At 32.4% G+C, this 24,592-nt stretch overlaps 1 protein-coding gene across 2 annotated transcripts; it reads left to right on the forward strand.

The window, feature by feature from the left end:
• Nucleotides 1-1,404: 1,404 nt before the first annotated feature.
• LOC134690858 (ankyrin-1-like) lies at nt 1,405-23,073 on the forward strand. Of its 2 annotated transcripts, none has more exons than XM_063550978.1 (5): nt 1,405-1,507; nt 11,478-11,695; nt 12,284-12,507; nt 15,218-15,401; nt 18,338-23,073. In XM_063550978.1, exons 2-5 carry the CDS (start codon nt 11,479-11,481, stop codon nt 22,243-22,245), a joined length of 4,533 nt encoding a protein of 1,510 aa, XP_063407048.1. In that variant the 5' UTR covers nt 1,405-1,507; nt 11,478; the 3' UTR covers nt 22,246-23,073. The 2 variants fall into 2 exon arrangements, with proteins under 2 accessions (XP_063407048.1, XP_063407049.1); XM_063550979.1 differs by having other exon boundaries at nt 1,407-1,507; nt 11,464-11,695.
• The last annotated feature ends 1,519 nt before the right edge of the window (nt 23,074-24,592 follow it).

Below are 24,592 nucleotides of genomic sequence, written 5' to 3' on the forward strand. Positions count from 1 at the left end.
AAAAGGGTCAAAAGATACCATAGGGACAGTCAAACTCGATCGTACATCGAAATAAAACTGACAACGCCATGGCTAAACATTAAAAAAAAGACTAACAGACAAATAATAATCCACAATACACAACATAGAAAATTAAAGAAAAAGCCAACACTAACCCCAACAAAAACTGGGGTTGATCTCACTGAGGTGCTCAAGGGGGTCATTTTACGGGTTCTGATACTAGACGTATTTATAGATTTTATATCCTAGTTCTGGTTAATTTTATTGGTGTATAATTCATTTAATCTGTTATAGTTTTTTCTAAAAAGAGCTAAAACTTAAACTAGCCATATTTTGACATTTCAAGGACAATAATTTCAAAATGGATTGCCTGATTTTCTGAATGTTCTGTTTGGGAGATATCTATTTCACTTGACCTGATAAACAAGTATATTTTTGTCGGATTTACTCTGGATACTTTAGTATTTGAGATATTAGCCTGAACCTGATATTTATTTCAAAAAGTGCATGAAATATAATTATACAATATAAATACAATGATTCGGAAACAAGAATTACTAATTTAAATCCGTCTCCCTTTGAAATGTACTGCTCAATGACATACCAGAGGCACGCCGTCCAATATCTCTGTATTCTGTATTAGAAAGAGTATGATCTGCTGGTCATTTTTACCTATGTTTTTTTTATGTTAAGTAACAGCGAAGTTAGTAACGGGAAAATAATATAAATAAAGGCAACAGTAGTATACCGCTGTTCAAAACTCATAAATCCATGGACAAAAAACAAAATCGGGGTAACAAACTAAAACCGAGGGAAACGCATTAGATATAAGAGGAGAACAACGACACAACACTGAAATGTAACACACACAGAAACGGACCAAGCATCAGACAAAATCCCACGAGAATAACAAATATAACATCAAAACCAAATACATGAATTTGGGATAGACAAGTACCGTGACACGTCTTATAGCAATGTGAATTTACACCCACAAATAAGAGAAAACAAACGACGCAACGTTAAAATGTAACACACACAGAAACGAACAATAATATAACAATAGCCATCTTTCTGACTTGGTACAGGACATTTTAAAGGAAAAAATGGTGGGTTGAACCTGGTTTCGTGGCATGCCAAACCTCGCACTTTAATGGCAATGCCAAATATAACTTTGAAATTGATATAAAATTATTTCTTAACCGTATGAACATGCTACGTACTTAATCATATATAGGTTTACGACAATTAACAAGCAGACGGACATACGACGACGGACGCTTAGTAATGACAAAAGTTTGGAAATTTTATTACTAATATTATCATAGCATATAATAAAAACACTACAAAGTCCATTTGCAAACATACCGAATTTCTAATGAGAACACTAATACAACTCGAGTTATCTACCTTTATAAAAGAAACGAAAGTAGAAAGTGATCACCAGTTCCTGCATATAATTCGATATAAACCCGTCTTAAAGGGATTATTGGATCCAGGAAAGTAGGTTAGTACAGTGTATTCTATTCTTAACAATAAAAGTAACTTGAAATGAAAAGACAATATACAATCTACAAGTAAGTAGATCAGTCATAAACAGTTCATTATGTAGTCTAGATCTATGGCAGGCCAAAGTGGACAAAAATAGATATTTTCTAATCACTTTCATAAATCATTTTCTTATATTCTTATGTAAGAAAATGATATTCTAATATTCAATAATTATAACCCCTCACTGTTTACAAACGGAATTAAAGAAATAAAATTCCAAATGAACTGAAACAGATTTTGCTAAATGATACAAATGACAATAAATTTAAATACCAAATAACATTGACCTAACATTAGCTGTTCTTCTCAAACTTATCTAATCACAAACTTATATACATATATATGTTAACTTATACAACAGCATAACACATACCATTGAACTACAAATGTACCACTAATGGTGTTGGGCGCTGTACATTTAAGGGAAATCTTTTAAACTAGAGGACATTTTAGTGCAGAATTAATTCTTTCCCATGTTTCATTAGCCCATTTTAGCGAAAACTTACCTGGTTGATTAATACTCGTCTCACTATAACCATGAACAGTTATTTATACTGGTTTAATGTTTAAACTGTATATTTATTCATCATGAAAAAACAATAAGAGATGTCGAATACTCCAATTATCTGACCGGGTAATATGTAACTGAAGATCCTATGTTCCCACTTAAGGTTTGGGTAGAAATTCCATGTAATTCTTAGCAAAAATTTAAAGTAACAGGGTCGTTCCATGCCCAGTATAAGCAATTTTGTAGTTGTCCCCCAGCTGTTCGTGCTTTCTTGATAATGTATCAAATTGCAAACAACAACTTATATAGAGTAACGAAGTATACTAGACGAAATTGCATGACAGGAAAAAGAGAAAGAACTGTTCCTAATACAATTTTATGTACAGTATTGTACAGGGGGTATATCCAGAGTCCTTAAAACGAACGTTTTCTAAGATATAAATTCTAGACTAGAACTTACTTTTAACATTTGTATTTTTTAATGAACATGATATATCTTACATTGTGCTGTCTTGAGTCTATTAAACCTTTTTTTCATTTTTATGCCCCTTTTATGGGCGTTATGTTTTCTGGTCTGTGTGTCTGTTCGTCATGCTTCAGGTTTAAGTTTTTGGTGGAGGTGGTTTTTGATGAAGTTGAAGTCCAATCGACTTGAAACTTGGTAAACATGTTCCCTATGATATGATCTTTCTAATTTGAATGCCAAATTGAGATTTTATCCCATTTTCACGGTCCACTGAACATAGAAAATGATAGTGCGGATGGGGCATCCGTGTACTGGGGACACTTTCTTGTTTAAATATTATTTGTTAGAATTAATTAAAAATGTTATTCTAAAATGGGCATTGACAATTTTCATTTTCTCTTGAATGGGTTTAAAATCTGGCCCTTAAATGGGTTTTACTTTAGCGCTAAAATGTCAATTTTTCGCTAAAATGTCCTCTGCCAAATGTATCCCCTAAACTGAACTAATCACAATCTAATACATGCAAAAATTTAAAGTCAGTATATATAAATGAGGGGGTAGGGCCAAATGATCTCCATTTTTGAAGGACATTTTAAACCTTAGAAATTGTATGCAATGGATGTATTAAAGTGTTGAACTATTGGCTGAAAGAAAGGAAACAACAAATTCATTTTAGTGGAAAATTATACAGTTACGCTGGTGGGAATCTGACCCAACTAGTTTTGAAGGCAGATTCAGTTTACCATAGTTGACCTTAATTGACAGGGCTTTGAGAGAGCAGAGAGCAATTTTTTATCCAGTTGATTAACAGAAAGGGGTCGTCCCGATATTTCGACACCCCTTTAGTCCGACACCCCATTGGTCCAACACCCCATTTACCCATTGGTCCGACACCCCATTTGTCCGACACCCCAATAGTCCGACTCCAGCAGGGTATGAATGGAGGTTTATAAAACAAGAGAATAATGGCAAAAGTATAAAGAATAGTAAAATGGGCCAAAAAATGAGGTGCAAAAATAGTACTATTATGGAGGGAGTAATAGACAAAAGTGCAAAGAATAGGGTAACATGGATGCAAAAGACCATGAAAAGACCACAAAAGCACTTTTCAAAGGCTTTTTTAAGCAGTTTTATACAAAAAGAACAACAACCAACAATTATGTTTCATTTCATGTGACTAAATCTGTGTTTTAATTACTTGAAAAGATCACAAAATGTCATTGACAATCACTCTGCAGAAATTCCTATTACCCCAACATCAGGATGGTTTCTTCGCCAAAACTAGACAGCCAGAACTGAAATAGAGTAGAAAGAAGTGCAAACTATGAAAAATATGACTGGGGGGGGGGGGGGTATGACCAATCTGCATTTTGAAGATTAAAGTAACAATTTAGAAGAAATTTAGAATATTTAAAAGCAATCATTTAATATAGTAATCCAAATACAAACATTTCCACACTAGTTTCATAAATGAAGGGCATGAAATTATAAAAAGTTGTCCACTACTTTTTTTCAAATAAAGAAACGCAATGCGTTATGTAAAAATAAATGAATATCTTCATATTATTCAAATTATTCGAGTGTCAAAATACTTGAAAAATGCTTATTCACAACTTGTTCTACAACTTAACACGGTGAAACAAAGCTAAAAAAAAATACACTGTCAAAAGGAGGTTATCCTGATTTTCCGTAAGATTTTACACATTATGAGGGGAAATATGTGCAGAATGTGATGTAAAATGGGGCTAGTATTTATGCCGTTCATTGATATCATAACCCTGAAGTGTAATTTCTACTATTTCTTTCAATCTGAATATACCAAAACTGGGTTTTACCATATACCCCATGCCTCCTCTCACAGTACACTTGGTGCATCTTGGATAGCCGAGTTTAACATAAAATTTGCGTAATAAACAACTTCAAATGGTTCCAAAATGATTCAATTAAATTAATGCATATTTTCCTATAGGGTAAATTCAGTAAAAAATCCCATTGACTTAAATGCTAATCTATATGTCTTGAATTAAATTTACACCTGATTTGCCTTCAGTTTTTAGAAAATTTCATATATCATTCATAAAAGTACAAATGTAGCCCTATCTTTTGCAACAATAAAAACAAACGGTCATGCGGCATTTTTGGGCATTCACATGGCCTTGTTTACAAACACTGTAGATTCACACTTAATTTCTTCACTGACCCCCATTACTTTTCAATCCTGTAGTAAAAAAGTTTAATACATTCATCATTTATTTTTCTAACTTTTTCAACTCTAGTTTTGAATCATTTATAAAAAAAAATACGTATTACAAACATTATCTTCCAATCAGAAGAGCACAAGACTTTAGTTTTGCATATTTATTTACTGAATTTACCCCTATATTTCTATGTCATATACAGTCACTGACCTGATATAACTTTTCATCATGAATATTTAAAAAGAATTTGCCGAAATTATAATTAATTATTCATACGACCTACTCAATCTGTTCTTGTTTCCAATGTATACAACGACTCCGCTCCGAATTGTCTCTTTCAACATTAAAGGCTTTCATTCCAGTAAAAACTGCTTTGGTTTTGCATATTTATTTACTGAATTTACCCCTATATTTCTATGTCATATACAGTCACTGACCTGATATAACTTTTCATCATGAATATTTAAAAAGAATTTGCCGAAATTATAATTAATTATTCATACGACCTACTCAACCTGTTCTTGTTTCCAATGTATACAACGACTCCGCTCCGAATTGTCTCTTTCAACATTAAAGGCTTTCATTCCAGTAAAAACTGCTTTGATGATTTTATAACCTTCTCAAGACAAATTGATGACAATGAACCTTTATCCCCAATCAGTAGACCAAGAGGCCATGTAGGTATTGCAATTTTGTATAGAAAGTCCATGTCAACTATGTTTTCTCACTTTCCTGATGGAGATAACAGAATACAGGCTAGCGAAATTTCAACTACAAAAGACCAAATATGTCTTATTAATGTATATCTCTCACAAGAGGTACCGATAAAGGGCATGATGCATTTAGAGCAGCTTTGGACATCTTGAAAGAATTTTTACTAAAATATCAAAGAACTCCTTCAATTATAATTGCCGGCAATTCTAATGCTTCATTTCATAGACAATACAAGGACACCCAAGATGAAATATTTAAAAACTTTTGTAAGGACAATCAAATAGTGCTACCCTCTACCTACCGTATAGACCATACATACCATCAAGGTGATTCAAAATCACAGATAGACTACATTCTAACAAAACCTAGAGAGAATGATGACGAATCAACTGAATATGCAGGTGAAAATCTTAAGAGAAGGACATAATACATCAGACCATTATCCCGTCTCTGCTGAATTTTCTGTTAGATTACAGACTACTCAAAAACAACACAGTGGGGATAGTGTGACTACGATTAATTGGAAAAAGGGTGATAAAGCAAATTATGAACAAAATTTAAAGGAGAAGCTTAAAGATAAAAAATATCTGAATATGAGAACACCTTACGGTATTGAACAAGCTACAAACCAGCTAATATCTGGTCTTACTAATGCTTTAAATGTGAGCTCTCCACGTAGGAGATTCATATCAGGTGTTCCCCACAATTTGCTAAAGCTGTAGGCGTCTCAAAAGACATTCTATCTGTGGAAAAAGGTTGGTTCACCTCCTTCAAACATAACCTTTACAACCTGACGAGACTAGCGACGAAACGTTCAGTCAGATCAATACAAAGGCAACAAAGCGCTTACAAAAGAATTAAACTTCATTAAGAGAGTATGATGGCTTTAGACAGGGACAAGGATCTGTTATATCCACTTATAAAAACTCAACGATCCTCTTCTTCTCAATTCATACACACCATTAGAACCGATGAAAAAGAAGCATCAACTCCAAATGAGATGAATAATGTCCTCAAAGAACACTTTGGTAAATTAGCTAAGACCAACTCAAACCCTTCCTTCAACATTGGTCATGATAATCTCGTCAAGTTAGACGTGGAAACCATCAATAACATCTGTGAAAACCAAGAAATAACAATTCAACCTGTTACTTCAACAGAAATCACAAAGCGTATATCTGTATTAATGAGAAAAAGGCTGGTGATGTAGAAGCCTTAACTGCAGAGCACCTAATTTGTGGTGGCACAGAATTGACTGAACCCCTGTAAACCTGGTAACTTTAATTACCAATTACTTATACACAAAACATGTACCTGAAGTCATCAAAAAAGGCCTGCTGACCCCAGTCCACAAAAAAGACAAAGACCCTACCTTGCCATCCAACTATAAATGAATCACATTTATTTCCATCATATGTAAGATTTTGGACCTTTGTTTTAGAGCTAGAATCGAAGGTACACTAAATAGACATTAAAACAAGCTTCAGAAAGGTTTCACTAAAGGTGCATCCTCGATTGATATTGCTCTTCTCATCTCTGAAGCAATTAATGAAGACAAAGATAAAAACGAGTGTCTCATTCTAATAACTCTGGATGCAGAAAAAGCATTTGACGTGGTTGACCATTTACACCTATTTTGGAAATTATATCACCAAGGAATTAATAGCGCATCATGGTTACTATTTCAGGAACCATATAACAAAACAACTACACAAGTTTCGAGGTTATTGTTTTGTGTAATTAAATCATTGATTTTGATTTTTTTGTATCAATGTTTTGATTTTTTTCTAGTTCATTTAGGTATTTTGTGTACCTAAATCTAGTATTGCTGTTCCGTTTTAGGATGGCAACATCCCTGTCACAGGAAGATATAAATTTTCTACGATTAGCTTGTTCATTAATAAGAGTTGCACCACGTGCTGTAAGACGAAGGTTTGACTATGAATTCCATCCAGAACAGCTACAAACATTTCTGAGTAAAAATCGACGTAAGATAGATGACCTTACACATAAAAAAAGAGTCATTACATTGGCACAGTATGATCTATTATTTCCAAAAGGTAATCCTCGCAGATATGTAAGCTACATTTCTTTATTTGAGTGTGACTGTCCCTCTGGGCTCTAAATCCTAAACTGTTGGGACTAAAACTACCAAAATCAATCCCAACCTTCCTTGTGTGCTCATAGACCTTATGTTAAAATATCATAGATTCCGGTTTACTAATCTTAACTTATTGTGCGAAAACCGAGGAAAATGCTTATTTGTGCCCTTTTTGGTCCCCAATTCCTCAACTGTTGAGACTCTTGATGACACGATTCGAAAAAGCTACCGGACCAAATACGGATAAATGAAAGTCATTATCTGGAGTTTCAAGTTGCGGGATATAATTTCGAGTCTGGCCAGTGAAGGTGAAACAAGGCTGATAATCCTTTCTTTCAGAATAATATGTGTATGCGTCATTTTTTTGGATAACAGGATAAGGCAGTTTTTGATATGAAAAAAAGTGGTTTTTTTTTAGAGAAAATGCGGGTCACCTGACCACCCCTTTTCAGGACACCAACCCTTTCAACACACATTGTCAGGGACGGAGGAAATAATAAGTTTTAGGAAGGTTCTTCAGAATAATATTCACAACTGTTAAAGGAAATGAACGAACAAAAATCTTAAACATTTTGTAGGATTCCTTAGCTGCTACATGAATCGTGGGAGACGTCATTACATTTGTATCAAAAATCTAGTACAGATGAAAACCATACTGGGAGGGTAATGACAAATCATCCTGATCTCTTGTGAAGATTTGTCACATTGTTTTTCGTGCCACATCTTCTTTTTTATATCGTTTTGTTCCTTTCGGTTGCACCTCTTGGAAACTAGAGTCGTGTCTGTATATTTGTTAAAATTTTCAAAAAAAATGTGAACTAATTTTCAAATAAAATTGAATATGAAAATGGGGAATGTGTCAAAGAGACAACAACCCGACCATAGAAAAAACAACAGCATGGATGCATAACGCACAGATTTCCCATAATGCTAAATACATTGTATGCATATAGCATTTTTACCCCAATCAATATAATTATGAAAATCCACATTTGTTAGAAAGGTCAAAATTTTAATTTTCTTCATTTTGAAAATGCATATCATTAATGAGTTTTGTTTTAATCTGTGTCAAAAAAGCGTATACCAGAACGTAATAGGTGTTTGCACATAACGTAATAGGTGTTTGCACCTAACGTAATAGATGTTTGGACATACTTTAATAGGCATATCCACATAACTTACATGGTGTTTGCACATAATGTAAGCGGTATTTGCACATAACGTAATAGTGTTTGCACATAACGTAATTGTGTTTGCACATAATGATGTAGTTTTTATACATAACTTAAAAGGTATTTGCACTTAACGTAATAGGTTTTTGCACATAAGGTAAACGATGTTTGCACATAGGGTGAACGATGTTTGCACATAAGGTAAACGAGGTTTGCACAAAACGTATTAGTGGTTTGCATAAGTGTAAAAGGCATTTGTACATGACATTATGAATGCTCACAGAGAGTATCAACTGTACGGCAAAACGCATATGAATTATACCATGATGTATTATGTTTTTTCACTGAAGATACACATGTATCAACACAAAATAACGCCAAAAGACTATACTATCATGATATTTACATAGAACAAAGGTGTATCAAAACAAAACGCTTAGAACATTTGACGTAACAATAACACTTGAGACAGGACGCAATTATTAACCGACTTACGTAAAAGAAGAAAAGACACAACATAGATAAAATATGAGAGCATGTAAATGTGGTTGATCATAAAGTTCCGAAGTATTCACCGAATATATAGTAGTTACAGCATAATGTAATACATATTTTACACAACAAAGTTTAGCAATGACATATCATACAATTGTTTGACCAAACAAATTACTAATTTGACATAACACAAAGATGCCATGTCCGGGTGTAAAGGCATCTGCACATAACATAACGTAAAGGCAAAGCGACAAAACACATTAAATATTTACACTATAAGACAGTTCTAACGTTCCATACACATGGGTTCTTTTCATCTTACTTTCACAGAAAGAACTCCATTTGTTGATCTAATACTTATCAATATGTCCTTTTTATTTATAAAGTTTTTCTTTTATAGTACCAATCACTTGACATGCTTTTACAATGTGAACTCTGTCTTCATTTTCGGTATGGCAAAATTAACAGTTTAGTTATGTGTTTTAATTTATTTTAAAAAAGCCAGAAACCTATTGTATAAACTAAAAGTCATGAGAATTGATGAATAAAACAAAATTATATTTGAATTTGACAGAAAAATAGTTCTAGAAGTCATCCAGGCTTTCACAATAGTTTTTCTCGAGCCGAAGCCTCGTTTGACATATTCTATGTTGTGCTGTTTTCCATTTCAAGGCGGTCTATTAAAGTTTTCAAAGACAATTTTAACGAGTATTTGGATGAGATATATTTATGACTAAAGTTAGTATCAAAAGTCGAAGCAACATGCTTACTAAGTAATATGCTGACCAAGTTAAAACGACTGAAATCGAAACTACATAATTTTACCGTGAAACGTTACAAACTCCTTGACGTGTTTTTGCAACTCTGTAGCGACGTCTTTTCGTGTTTAAGATACATTGTAGTTGAACACAAGAGTACGGACGCTTGCGAATTCGAAATAGAAGTTATTTTTTAGTGTTATAAAATATTTATTAGTGTGTTTTAAGCTGTGTCTAGTTTATAGATATAGGAAGATGTGGTGTGAGTGTCAATGAGACAACTCGCCATCCAAATTACAATTTAAAAAGTAAACCATTATAGGTTAAAGTACGGCCTTCAACACGGAGCCTTGGCTCACACCGAACAACAAGCTATAAAGAGTCCCACAATTACTAGTGTAAAACCATTCAAACGGGAAAACCAACGGTCTAATCTATATAAACAAAACGAGAAACACGTATATATTACATAGACAAACGACAACTACTGTACATCAGATTCCTGACTTAGGACAGGTGCAAACATTAATTTGCAGCGGGATTAAACGTTTTAATGGATCCAAACCTTCTCCCTTTTTCTGAAACAATAGCATAACATCACAACATAGAAAAACACACGATAAAATATTTATGTATGTATTTCATGTATTTTAATTTGTGCTTCGAAATATAATAAATCATATAATTTTTCCATTTTATTTTCCAAAACTATACTTACAAGAAAACTATACAATATGCAATAAAAATTTAAAAATTCTTTAATGAAAATCTATCATGTCTGTAACAAGTATTATTCCATATTTATAAACTATAAGTAGATTTTTCTATATGAATTGGATTTTGAATAAATAAGCATATTCACCTGCGGAAAAAAGGATATATTCACCGCGCAAAACGTCGCGCGCTTTTTCGTGTACAATTTTGGTAAAAAAAAGTTTGATTTACAATTGCTTTTGGTAAATATTTTCTATTACAGTCATTTCTTTCGGAATATGGAATAAAACATTTACTGTCTTTTGTTTCGGTAAATATGTGGTTAATTGACTTTTGAAAAACTGATATTCACTTCGGCCGTTGGCCTCAGTGAATATCAGTTTTTCAAAAGTCAATAAAACCACACAATGTCATTTACCTCATCAAAAGACAGTAATTGTATATTATTGTATAGCAATATAACATTTCTTACAGAACGTAACCAAAAGTTAGCATGCAATAAATTATAATATTACACAAGTGCAAAAAATCTTCAAAATTCATGACGTCATCAACGTTAAAATCTTAGTTTAAACCAATTTTTGTTTTCAAATATCATATTGCTATACAATAAAAGGGTTATTGCATGAATATTGGGGAAAATTGTCCCTCGTAGAACATATATTGCAATCACAAGCTCATGCAATATAAAATTCTACTTGGGACAATATTCCCCAATATTTATGCAATAACCCTATAATATCAAGTGTATTATTTTCCTTTTCAATACTATCTAATATATTATAGCTGTTATATTTTAGAATGGCGACATCCCTGTCACAAGAAGATATAAATTTTCTACGATTAGCTTGTTTGTTGATAAGAGTTGCACCACGTGCTGTAAGACGAAGGTTTGACTTTGAATTCCATCCAGGACAGCTACCAAAATTTCTGAGTAAAAATCGACGTAAGCTAGATGACCTTACACATAAAAAAAGAGTCATTACATTGGCACAGTATGATCTATTATTTCCAAAAGGTAATTCTCTCAAATATTTATGCTACATTTCTTTATTTGAGTGTGACTGTCCCTCTGGTATCTTTCGTCCCTCTTTTCTATTTAGAACATTTTTCTGATACATCAATTGTTAAAAACAACTTCTTTATTTTGATTATATATGTATTTTGTTTTTGAATCCTGTCAAAGAGATCAGCAAACCAATTCTAATGATAGAACAATTTTTGCTAGATCAGTGTATACAGATCTTATTATACAGACACAATATTGGTAAACCTGAATAATGCCTGCATTTTAATCCTTGGTATCTATGATGAGTTTATATACTATGTTCATTGCACACAGTAGCACTTCTTTGGGTATATAAACATTGATTTTATCATTTAAAACATGAAATCTGTATGACTGCACAATTCCAATATCAGGCAGTCACTTAAAAGTAAAATTTGCTTTTCTTCTGCTATGACTGGACACTAGGCTAGCACAAACAATTTATTAATTTTCGTTGTAGTGATATAAAATAAACAGATTGTCCTCAAGTGTCATGCTAGGTCATAGGGTAATTAACACAGAGTTACTCAGTTTTCAATAACTTCCTCTTTGTTTTAGACTCTTCGGAAGTATCATCGGACATGTTTGACGTATCATTGATGGCATGTTTACTCAGAAACTTAACAGATTTACAAATTCAAGATAGTCTTCCATTCGAAACTATACAAACTGTTGCTGCTGATATTTCCAGGATTAAATTTTACAGAAACTTCATTGTTCATTCTGAAAGCGGTAAAGTTAACGAAAACAAGTTTCCAGTAATTTGGAAGTGTGTAGCTGAGGTAATTAATTAAAAAAAATTCAAATAGTCTCAAAGAAATTCCAACATTTTACTGTTAGATGACATACACAGATCTTTAAAATATACATGTTTTTATAAAATAGATATCATTATTCACGCGAAAAAGTAAAAATGTTATAAAGCTGTATAGTGCACGTGGTTAAAAAAAAGAATCGAATTTAATACCTTTCTGTTTCATTGACTTACTTCAACCTGTAATAAAAGTTATGTTGTTTTGCATTGTAAAAATGATTTTATTTAATTTGATGTATTTAACATGTAGAATGAATAATTATGTGTTTTATTATTTGTCATTGTCAATGAGACAACTGTCGACAAGAGACCAACATGACACAGAACAATTATAGTTTGACGTATGACCTTCAACAATGAGCAAAGCCCATACCACATAGTCAGCTATAAAAAGCCCCGAAATGACAATGTCAAACAATTTAAACGAGAAACTAACGGCCCTTTTTATGTACAAAAAGAAAACGAAAAATAAATATGTAACACATAAACAAGCGACAACCACTGAAATGTATTCCAGCCAAGGATTATATCATCCTTATAACGTTCCGACATTGCTTAATACATTTGAGGCCTGAAATACTGATTAAAGATATGTATACTGTAATTGTACTTATTTTTGAGGTGAATTACTTTCACAAATTTCGAGTTTGGTTTTTTTATCACGAAAATAAATACACGCAAATCTAAATCCAATAATTTTATAGCTGAAAATTCACTGTTTATCTTTGCATACATCTCTGACGTGATATGACATGTTAATGCCCTGTTAATCCGATTAGAAAACAAACTAAATTAGTAATGCTCTTCAACTTCGTACTTTATTTGGTCTTTTTAACCTTTTGAATTCGAACGTCACTGATGAGTCTTTTGTAGACGAAACGCGCGTCTGGCGTATATACAAAATTTAGTCCTGGTATCTATGATGAGTTTATTTAGTATCAACAGGTGACAATTAAAAACCAAATAAAGATCAAAGAAACAATAATGACTCGAAATTACCTTGAATCATGTAACTTTCTATTGTTGTTGTTATCGATTGATTTACAAACATGTGTATATAGTAGCAGACAATGTTTTGAAAGATTTTCATTTCATAACAATTAAAACTGTAACTATAACTAAATGTTATGAAAATAAAACAAACATGAAAAATACACACGAAGATTATTTCAAATAACCAAAGTTACTACAGTTTTTCTTTTACCGAGTGCTACTCCTGCAATACCCGTCTTAACCCAACCTGTTTTCAAACTGACATGTTTTACATTCTGATATGCCTGCACTAACCACCCATTGTAATACAATATAACCGACGGCTATATATAACTATATAACTTTTTTTTTATTTTTGAAAACAAATTCCAATAGTTAAAACCCGCGAACTTGTTTGTAATACATAATAAGTACTCGCGAAAATAAGAACAAATACAGTATTTAGTGCTATGTTTAACTATCCTGCAAAGTACAAAACAAAACATAATCTTGCGTCATTTAGTCTGGGATTGAATAACCGAAACTGTCTTCATTATCAAACGAATACACAGCTGTTCTGTCTTTTTGAAGTTGTTAATCAATTTTACAATAAAACTGAGAATGGAAACGGGGAATGTATCAAAGAGACAACAACCCGACCATAGAAAATACAACAGCAGAAGGTCATCAACAGGTCTTCAATTTAACGAGAAATTCCCGCACCCGGAGGCGTTCTTCAGCTGGCCCCTAAAGAAATATATACTAGTTCAGTGATAATGAACGCCATACTAATTTCCAAATGATTATATTCCTATTAATATATTTTGATTTATAGAAATCGTCATGCCGTTGTTAAAACTCAATTATGAGTCTTTTTTAAATTTTGTTGCCAGTTTTGCATGTATCGAATTCAATGTATATGGCCAAAACTGAAGTTTCCACTTTTAATGAGATATACAAGATCATCTTATTAATGAATACATGTTTGTTCATATTTTTTTTTTGTCTGCCGTTATTTTTATTTTTGAACAAAAACATCATTTTAAACCGAAAACTACTACCCTTGTTTTTGTAAAGTTGAATATGTGTACACGAAAAACTCATTTAATGAGCGGTTTCCATTTTGTGATATGAAAAAAGTAATAAAGAAGAAACTGGATTAAAGTTTTCAACCATTGAACTATTAAAAAAGTATTCAAATTGGAATTAGACATTCAGTTTTGTTTTTCATTGAGAACGAAATGTGACCTTTGATCTTGATTTCTGAAACACTGCACCAAATGTGATCTTGACGACCAATATAATCACAAAGTTAACATATTTCCAAATCGACAGATATATGATATAGCCGTGTACTATTGTTGACGATTATTTCTTAATTCCGACTTTGCCACTGGCAGATAAAAACATGCATTGCTAAAATATCCAACAATGTTGAGAAAGCGTACGGATCTTCCATTTAACTATCCTTTATTAAATCAGTGTTATGTTGCTGTGGTCAAAAAATGTTTTGCGACCTCCGGTTCCGTAATTGTCCAATAGAAATTAGATATGATTTATTTTTTGTTTTTGTCGTCTTAGGAAAAATAGTTATTTACGTCGGAGGAACATCTACCAAAATGTCCTATAATAGTTTACTTCTGTCATGAATCATAACCTGGTTATATGTTTTATTGTTTAAACTAAAGTACTATTTTGTACAACAGGCAATACTCAGGTTAGCACCAGACATAAGGTCAGAGATTGACACGTTGATAGGTTCATTACCTAATGTCATTGATATCATAGATTTTATACGGCTTGAGAAACAGTTGGAAAAAACAAATCAGCATGTGGATACAATCAACAAGAAGTTGGAGACGTTAGAAATAGAAAAAAATAATATAACAGGTATTTCTGATTTATGTGGAAAATGTCACTTTATGGTCCCTAATTTATCTCTTGGAAATCAAATTTCCATGGTTATCAAATATTGTGATACATATTTCTATTCCTACAAACCTTATCAATAACAATAATAATAATAATATTATAATGATAACTAGATTTGTCATTGCAAGCAAAAGCAGATTGCACACTTTCCACATTGCCAAAAGAGCGGCAGCCATTTAGAAAATTCCAAAGTAGTGCATGTGCATCCACCATGTCTCACAATGCCAATTATCATTTTTATAAAGTTGCATTGAGATTGGAGCGTTTTGAAATATGGACATTTTCGCTCTTTCCATGGTTACGGTGGACTTCATAATGCAACTCTGTTCATGCTAGTTACCATTTCCGTAAAGTTTCATCCAGTTTGCAGCATTTTGTTTTAAATATTTGACCTTTTTTGCATGAAGATGGTAACAACAGCAATTTTCTTCCAATGTTGCTCGTCGTTACTGTGAAGTTATGAAAAGTTTGAAATTTTTGGTGTAGTTTCAATGGCAACATAGTAGTTCCAATGTTTGACGAAATCATCCAACACCTTTATATAGTTGGCACCTACTTTATTTTAAAATATAATGATTCTAAATCAACAAATCATTGATATCAGGACTAAATTTTGTATATACGCCAGACGCGCGTTACGTCTACAAAAGACTCATTAGTGATGCTCAAATCAAAAACCGTTATAAAGGCCAAATAAAGAACGAAGTTGAAAGGCATTAAGGCCCAAAATTCCTAAAAGTTTTGCAAAATACAGTTAAGGTGATCTATGCCTGAGGAAGAAAAGCCTTATTATTTCAAAAATCAAAATTTTGTGAACACTAAATTTATGAATATAACCATATCAATGATAATTCATGTCAGCACAGTGTTTTATAAAATTACTCGTTATATCCTTCGCATGATTTGTCCTATTTTAATCGAAGCGATATGAACACTCCATATGAGAGTTATTCCCCCTTATGCATTTGATATTAGTAATATGCATTTCTAACTGGTAAACCATAAGTAATAGAGACCTAGGGTCTTTTGATTTAAGGTCCTTGGTCCAAATAATGAAAATTAGGTCAAGGTCAAAGGTCAAGGTCATATTATAACTTTCGATTTTGGCTTTTTTTCATTTCTTTTCAAAAACCGTATACATATCAACAACTTAGTTTTACTAAATTGTTAGTTATGAGATGTCGTAACTTATAAATTTTGGTTGAATGAGTGCGTAAATAATAAATGGGAGTTTTCGCCCATCTTATATTTAGAATTATGTGTAAAGTGATATAACTCTTTAACCATACACATTATAAGACCTTGCATCTTTTGATTTGAAGTCCTTGGTTTGTGACCTTGAAATTGAGCGCAAGGTCATTGGTTAATTGGACGTTCTAGATTTTGAACTTTGCTTTAAATTCATACTTAAACATCATAAAGACATAGGAACTGACATTTTAGACTGATTTTTAATATTTTAATATCAAAATAGATTTTTACCGGTGGAAAGACCTTCAATTGTTTTTATAATTGTACTTATTTTCGCAGCTAATTACTTTCACGAATTTCGAGGTTGGTTTATTATCACGACAATCAATACACACGAATCTAAATCCATTAATTTTATAACTGCAATATCATTGTTCATCTATGCATAGATCGCTGACGTTATATGACATGTCTACAACCCTGTTAATACGATTAATAATTAAACTAAATTAGTAAATGCTCTTCAATTTCGTACTTTATTTGGTGTTTTTTAACTTTTTGGATACGAACGTAACTGATGAGTCTTTGTAGACGAAACGCGCGTATGGCGTATATACAAAAAAGGGCCATCATTTGTGTGCAATAGACGCGTTTCTCATATTTTTTGAAAAAGGGGGTTGATATTAAAAAAAAAATGGGGAGGAGTAAACAAATCATTTCATCAAAATTTAAGAAATGAAAAATAATCTTTAACCATTTTTGTTTTGGTAAATTAAGGGGTTGAAAAAAAGAATGGGAGCCATTGTCAGATTTAAAAAATTATCAGCTTTCGAAATAATAATTAGGGTCACAATTTATTTTGATAATTCTTTGTGTATAGTCTAAAACACGCAAGTATTGGGCAAGAACAAGCAATCTTCAGTTGCAAATATATTTAAATCATATAATCAATTTTATGTTCATTGACAACATTTATTCTGTCTAAGAAGCATATAATGTGTCAAATATCTAACTACCATTTTAATTCAGACCTGTAGCAAGCTTGCATAGTGCGTCCATATTTGCCTCAACTGTTCAGGGTTGGACCTTTGATGTCGTATCCAGATGCGTTTTATCAAGTCGTTTCAGTAGTAAAATCTGCGACTTTAGCAGAAGGAAGAGTTTCGCTGTTAATGAAGCTTTTATTTCATAGAGCAACTATTCAATTAAGGGAGGGTTAAAGAATGAAAGAACTCGAAGTATTAATCTACAAGATTTACGATTAACGTAATATCTATAATGATAGTATCTCAGTTTCTAATAGCACTAGCGTCAATGTAACTTATTCATAAAGCATATTCTATGTGTGTCATGACATGCTTTATCGAATTAACATTAGTGTTTTAAATTATGAAGTATTTTATACTGTTTAAATAGGAGACACTTACCGCTTACCCTGGGGTTGAAGTCATAACGTTTTGCTCAGTGCTCGTGGCACAAAAATCATGCATTTTGATTTGTTAATTTTGGAGTATTAATACAAACAACAAACTCGAAAATTTAATGACTTCAAGGCCTGATCTGGGTTTGTTTCTGGGTTTTGGCAATTAAGTTATTTTTCATCTCCAGGTTTATCTCTTTAACCTTGCAACGACTAATATATTATCATTTACTCAAACAGATTGAGTATATATCTGTCTATTCAAAGCTATTTTTGCTTACAGATATACAACAACGAACTTTTAAAGAATGGAGAAATACTGACAAAAAATACATTCCTACCTCAGCAACAACGTTTATACTACAATCAGTAAACCAAACGACGGGTGTTATCATTACTGGTTCTCCAGGCTGTGGGAAATCTGTAGCTGCTCATCACATAGCATTAGAATTAGAAAAGAAAAAATACGAAATTATTCCTTGTGATGATCCTACAGAAATCTTTAAGCATTTTACAAAAGATAAATTTCAAGTTTTTGTAATTGATGATGTTTGTGGTAAATTCGCTCTAAATCAACAAAAAGCAGAAACATGGGAGCAAAACGATCGCAATCTAAGTATGCTAATTAATGCATGTGATCAGAGCGATGATGACGACAATGATAGCAAATCAGTGCATAAGTTTATCATAACGTGCAGAGAGAACATATATGTTCACCATGCTTTCCCAAAACTTACTTTTTTATCACTTGTACAATGCAGCTTTAATACCAAATATAGAATTACTCCAGAGGAAATGAGGAATATTGCATTGTCGTATGTACCTGAGAACACAGTGAACGACATAGAAAATATTTGTCTGTACGATTTTTTCCCTCTTTTATGTTCTCTGTACTGTACAAACCTTAATCAAGATCATAGATTCTTTACCCATCCTGTTGAAATAATTGGAAATGAAATCATAAAAATGAAAAAACGATCTACATCATCTTTTCTCTGTATTTCTCTTCTTGTTCTTAGAAATAATAAATTTTGTATAGACGAATTAAGATCCGAGGATGTGCAACAGCTAGTTAATGCTATATGCTGGGAATGTAAAATAGAACCTGTATCCATTGTAACGATATTTAACAGTTTTGAGTGTCTTAAAGGTGTCTATATTACAGAATCAGATGACTTCTACACAGCAATCCACGACAAAATGTTTGACATAATATCAGCAGCTATTGCACCATTTATAATAAAATGTTTAATAGACCACGTTGATATTGCATTCCTGGCAAACCGTGCGTACATTTCATCATTTACTCAAAATAGTGTTACTTTTGTTATTCAAATACCACAAGAGTTCGAAAGCCAATTTCTTCAACGACAAATAAAAGATGCAATGAAGGGCAAATACTGGGAAGTATTTGGAAGCATTCAAACAGAAAATGAGGCATATAGAAAACTACTTCTATCGTTTCTGAAAGAACACGACACATGTCAGCAAATTTCGTTTGATTTCGATGAAGATGGGAATACGCCTTTGTATGTATCATCTCATTTGGGATACATTGATTTTGTAGAACATTTTGTAGTAAATTATCCGTATCACATAGAGGTTAAAGACAATAAGGGAAGGTCTCCCTTTTATGTCGCATGTGAAAAGGGTCAAATTGCAGTCGTTAAATATTTAATGAAATATAATGAGAACATTGATACAAAAAATATGGATAACACAACAGCATTATCGGCAACCTGCCTTAATGGTCACACTGAGGTTGCTCAACTGTTATTAGACAACAAAGCAGATATCAACAGTAGAGATACTTATGGACAAACTGCTTTACATTCAGCCTGCCAAAATGGACACACAGAAACTGTGAAAATATTGATGGAATTTGGGATGAATGCCAATCAGAAAAATAAAAATGGTAGAACACCACTGTATCTTGCCTGTGGACAAGGTCGTCATGATACAGTGAAATACTTACTTGATTTAAATGGTCAAGCATTAATTAGTCGTGTAGATACAACAATAAAAACCGAAAAAGGATCGTCACCTTTACATAGAGCATGTTTCAAAGGACATTTAGAGGTAGTAAAGTTATTGATTGACGTTGGTATGAATCTTAATGACACAACAAATGCAGGTTCTACACCACTTTATCAGGCTTGTCTGAAAGGTCATTATGAAACAGTGAAATTTTTACTTGATTTAAACGGCCAAGTATTAAATAGTCGTGTCGATACTACCATTAAACAGAAAGATGGATTGTCAATTTTACATATAGCATGTTTCAAAGGACATTTAGAGGTAGTAAAGTTATTGATTGACGTTGGTATGAATCTTAATGACACAACAAATGCAGGATATACACCACTATACATGGCTTGTCCGAATGGTCATTATGAAACAGTGAAATACTTACTTGATTTAAACGGCCAAACATTAAATAGTCGTGTTGATACTACCATTAAAGAGAAAGATGGATGGTCAGTTTTACATATAGCATGTTTCAAAGGACATTTAGAGGTAGTAAAGTTATTGATTGACGTTGGTATGAATCTTAATGATACAACAAAAATGAATTCTACACCACTACACATGGCTTGTCAGAATGGTCATTATGAAACAGTGAAATACTTACTTGATTTAAAAAACGGCAAAACATTAAATAGTCGTGTCGATACTACCATTAAAGAGACAGATGGATGGTCAGCTTTACATATAGCATGTTTCAATGGACATTTAGAGGTAGTAAAGTTATTGATTGACGTTGGTATGAATCTTAATGATACAACAACAATCAATTTTACACCACTATACATGGCTTGTCAGAATGGTCATTATGAAACAGTGAAATACTTACTTGATTTAAACGACAAAACATTAAATAGTCGTGTTGATACTACCATTAAACAGAAAGATGGATGGTCAGTTTTACATATAGCATGTTTCGAAGGACATTTAGAGGTAGTAAAGTTATTGATTGACGTTGGTATGGATCTTAATGATACGACAACAATCAATTTTACACCACTATACATGGCTTGTCAGAATGGTCATTATGAAACAGTGAAATACTTACTTGATTTAAACGACAAAACAATAAATAGTCGTGTTGATACTACCATTAAAGAGAAAGATGGATTGTCAGTTTTACATATAGCATGTTTCGAAGGACATTTAGAGGTAGTAAAGTTATTGATTGACGTTGGTATGAATCTTAATGATACAACAACAATCAATTTTACACCACTATACATGGCTTGTCAGAATGGTCATTATGAAACAGTGAAATACTTACTTGATTTAAACGACAAAACACTAAATAGTCGTGTTGATACTACCATTAAACAGAAAGATGGATGGTCAGTTTTACATATAGCATGTTTCCAAGGACATTTAGAGGTAGTAAAGTTATTGATTGACGTTGGTATGAATCTTAATGATACAACAACAATCAATTCTACACCACTACTCGAGGCTTGTCAGAATGGTCATTATGAAACAGTGAAATACTTACTTGATTTAAACGACAAAACACTAAATAGTCGTGTTGATACTACCATTAAACAGAAAGATGGATGGTCAGTTTTACATATAGCATGCTTCAAAGGACAGTTAGAGGTAGTGAAGTTATTAGTCGATGTGGGTATGAATCTTAATGACACAACAAATGCAGGATATACACCACTTTATCAGGCTTGTCGGAAAGGTCGATTTGACATAGTGAAATACTTAATACTTGATTTAAACGGCAAAACATTAAAAAGTCGTGTTGATACTACAATTAAAAACAAAGATGGATGGTCAGCTTTACATATAGCATGCTTCAAAGGACAGTTAGAGGTAGTGAAGTTATTAGTCGATGTGGGTATGAATCTTAATGACACAACAAATGCAGGATATACACCACTTTATCAGGCTTGTCGGAAAGGTCGATTTGACATAGTGAAATACTTAATACTTGATTTAAACGGCAAAACATTAAACAGTCGGGTAGATACTCTCATAAAAGATACTAATGGATGGTCAGCTTTACATACAGCTTGTTTCAATGGACATGCAGGAATACTTAAGTTATTGATTGGTGTCGGTATGGATATAAATGAAAGAGACCATTCGGGAAAAACAGCTGTTCACTTAGCTAGTATAAATGAGCATGGTGATATTGTGAAAATATTAAAGGATAACAGAACTTAAAACATATGATAGCGACAAACGAACATCACTTATGATTGCTAAAGACAATGGTTGTCTGATATTGTGAAACTTTTAATAGAATAGTTTGAACAATATAAAGAAGAACTCAATAAGAAGTGCATAAACATTGTAATTACCCATTCACTAATATTATTAGTTTCATAGTGTGTTAGTAACCTAATATGACATATACAGTGTCAGTAAATTCCATATAAGGTTGAGAACGAAGCTCGAACCCCATATGCAATTTACTTACTCTGTTTATATTATATTAGGTCACTAGCACACTATGTAACAAATTTATCTTACCGAATATCTTTATTTGTTGAATTTATACTAAAGTTGTCTTATTTGCTATCATACACATATTTCTGTATTAAAGTATTCAAGTGTTAAATTTTAAAACCCTTCTTTAATTGGTCTGCACTAAACAACTAATGTAAACGATACATATTTATTATCAACAACCTTGACATCAACAATATTAAACTGAACTTTAATAGATTTGAATAATCAAACAGTGCTGAAGACGTAAATCCACAACTAACCGTCTATTGAAATAAGCCCCGCCTCCCTACTAACCTAACATTGAATATACACGGTCTCCACGAGGTCGCTTTTAACCAATCATATTCCTAGAAATGTTTAGGAGGTAAGATAAACAGGAATATCAAGTTATTGGGATTTAGTTATGCATTTTAAGTTCGACTTTAACATTTTAAACAATCAAGATTGCTTCAAAATTTCAATATACAAAAGCTGGTTTTAATTAATGTAGATAGACGCAAATATTTGACCTGTTGTACAAGTGAAGAAAAGGCAGTGTAAGTTTGCATTTCAGTGTTATCATTGACATGACATTCAGAACTATAAAGGTTTTAAACATTGATAAGGAAAACATGGAAGTTTGTGATTCGTAAGTGCTTTAAACATAAGAGATTTAAACTTTTTATGATTGTTTTGTTGTTGGGTTTCAGCTCACCTGACCCAAAAGGGCCAAGCGAGCTTTTCTCATCAATTGACGTCCGTCGTTCGTCGTCGCCCGTTAACGTTTACAAAAAGATATATAAATAAAGAAATTTAAGTTTTGAATTGACAAATGTGTTGGTTGTCATATCTAATATTGACGGTTTTGTTAGAATAATTTACAACAGCATTTAAATTCTATTCTTTTTGTCCATAAGGGTGAATTGTTTTACGCAAATTTGAGAGCTCTATAAGTCTTTGGTTACTTATATTTATTTCGATAACATTAAAAAGTGACAAAAGTTTTCTTTTTATTGATATTTTTACACTGGCCTGATAATTAACATATAAGAAAGAAGATGGAGTATGATTGCCAATGCGACAACTTCTCTGTTTCAGCTCACCTGGCCCAGAGGGCCAAGTGAACTTGTCTTATCACTTGGCGTCCGGCGTCCAGCGTCGTCCGGCGTCCGTCGGCGTTAACTTTTACACAAATCTTCACCTTTGAAACAACTGGTCAAATAAACTAAACTTGTCAAAAATCATCATTGGGGGTATCTAGTTTAAAAATTTTGTCCGGTGACTTGCGAAAACAACCAAGATGACCGCCATGGCTAAAATAGAAGCTAGGGGTAAAATGTATATTTTGGCTTGTATCTCTTAAACCAAAGCATTAAGAACAAATCTGACATGTAGATCACAAGTATATATTTTTTGAGACAGAATTTTTTTCTAATTTGCCAAAATGAAGATTTTAATATGTTCTTTTCAAAATTTTAATAAAAAGTATGGGTCACCGTCCTATTTTTCAAGCACTGAGTCGTTGAAAATTGCCAAAATTTGGTTAGTTTGTTCATGAAAAAACACATAAGTTTGCATACAAAAAATTCTATGAGATAGAATTTTGAAATAAATTGTAAGAAAGGTTTCATAATATGTTTTAAGAAAATAAAAAGAAAACATGGTGTCATCGAAATTGTTTTCTTGCTACAAGTGAAAATAACAAAATTCTATTAGGCCAGTATAATTTTTGTACTAAAAGAGTTATCTCCCCTTAAATGGCTCATTTGAAAAAAATGATTTTAAAACCCCCAAAAAATGATATTTGTTAAAATATTTTGTATAATACCATTAATTAACAGGTTTTTTTTCGAATAGAAAAAAAAAGTCTAACTATTGAATTGTCAGGAAATTTTGCTGTTTTCGGTTATTATCTTGAATTTTTTTATAGATAGAGATAAACTGTAAACAGCAATAATGTTCAGCAAAGTAGGATCTACAAATAAGTCAACATGATCAAAGTAGTCAGTTGATCCCTTAAGAAGTTGTTGACCTAAATAGTAATTTTTAACCAATTTTTCGTAAATATTTGTAATCTTTT

The sequence above is a fragment of the Mytilus trossulus genome, chromosome 11, assembly GCF_036588685.1.
Source record: "Mytilus trossulus isolate FHL-02 chromosome 11, PNRI_Mtr1.1.1.hap1, whole genome shotgun sequence".
Classification (NCBI taxonomy): Eukaryota; Metazoa; Mollusca; class Bivalvia; order Mytilida; family Mytilidae; genus Mytilus; species Mytilus trossulus.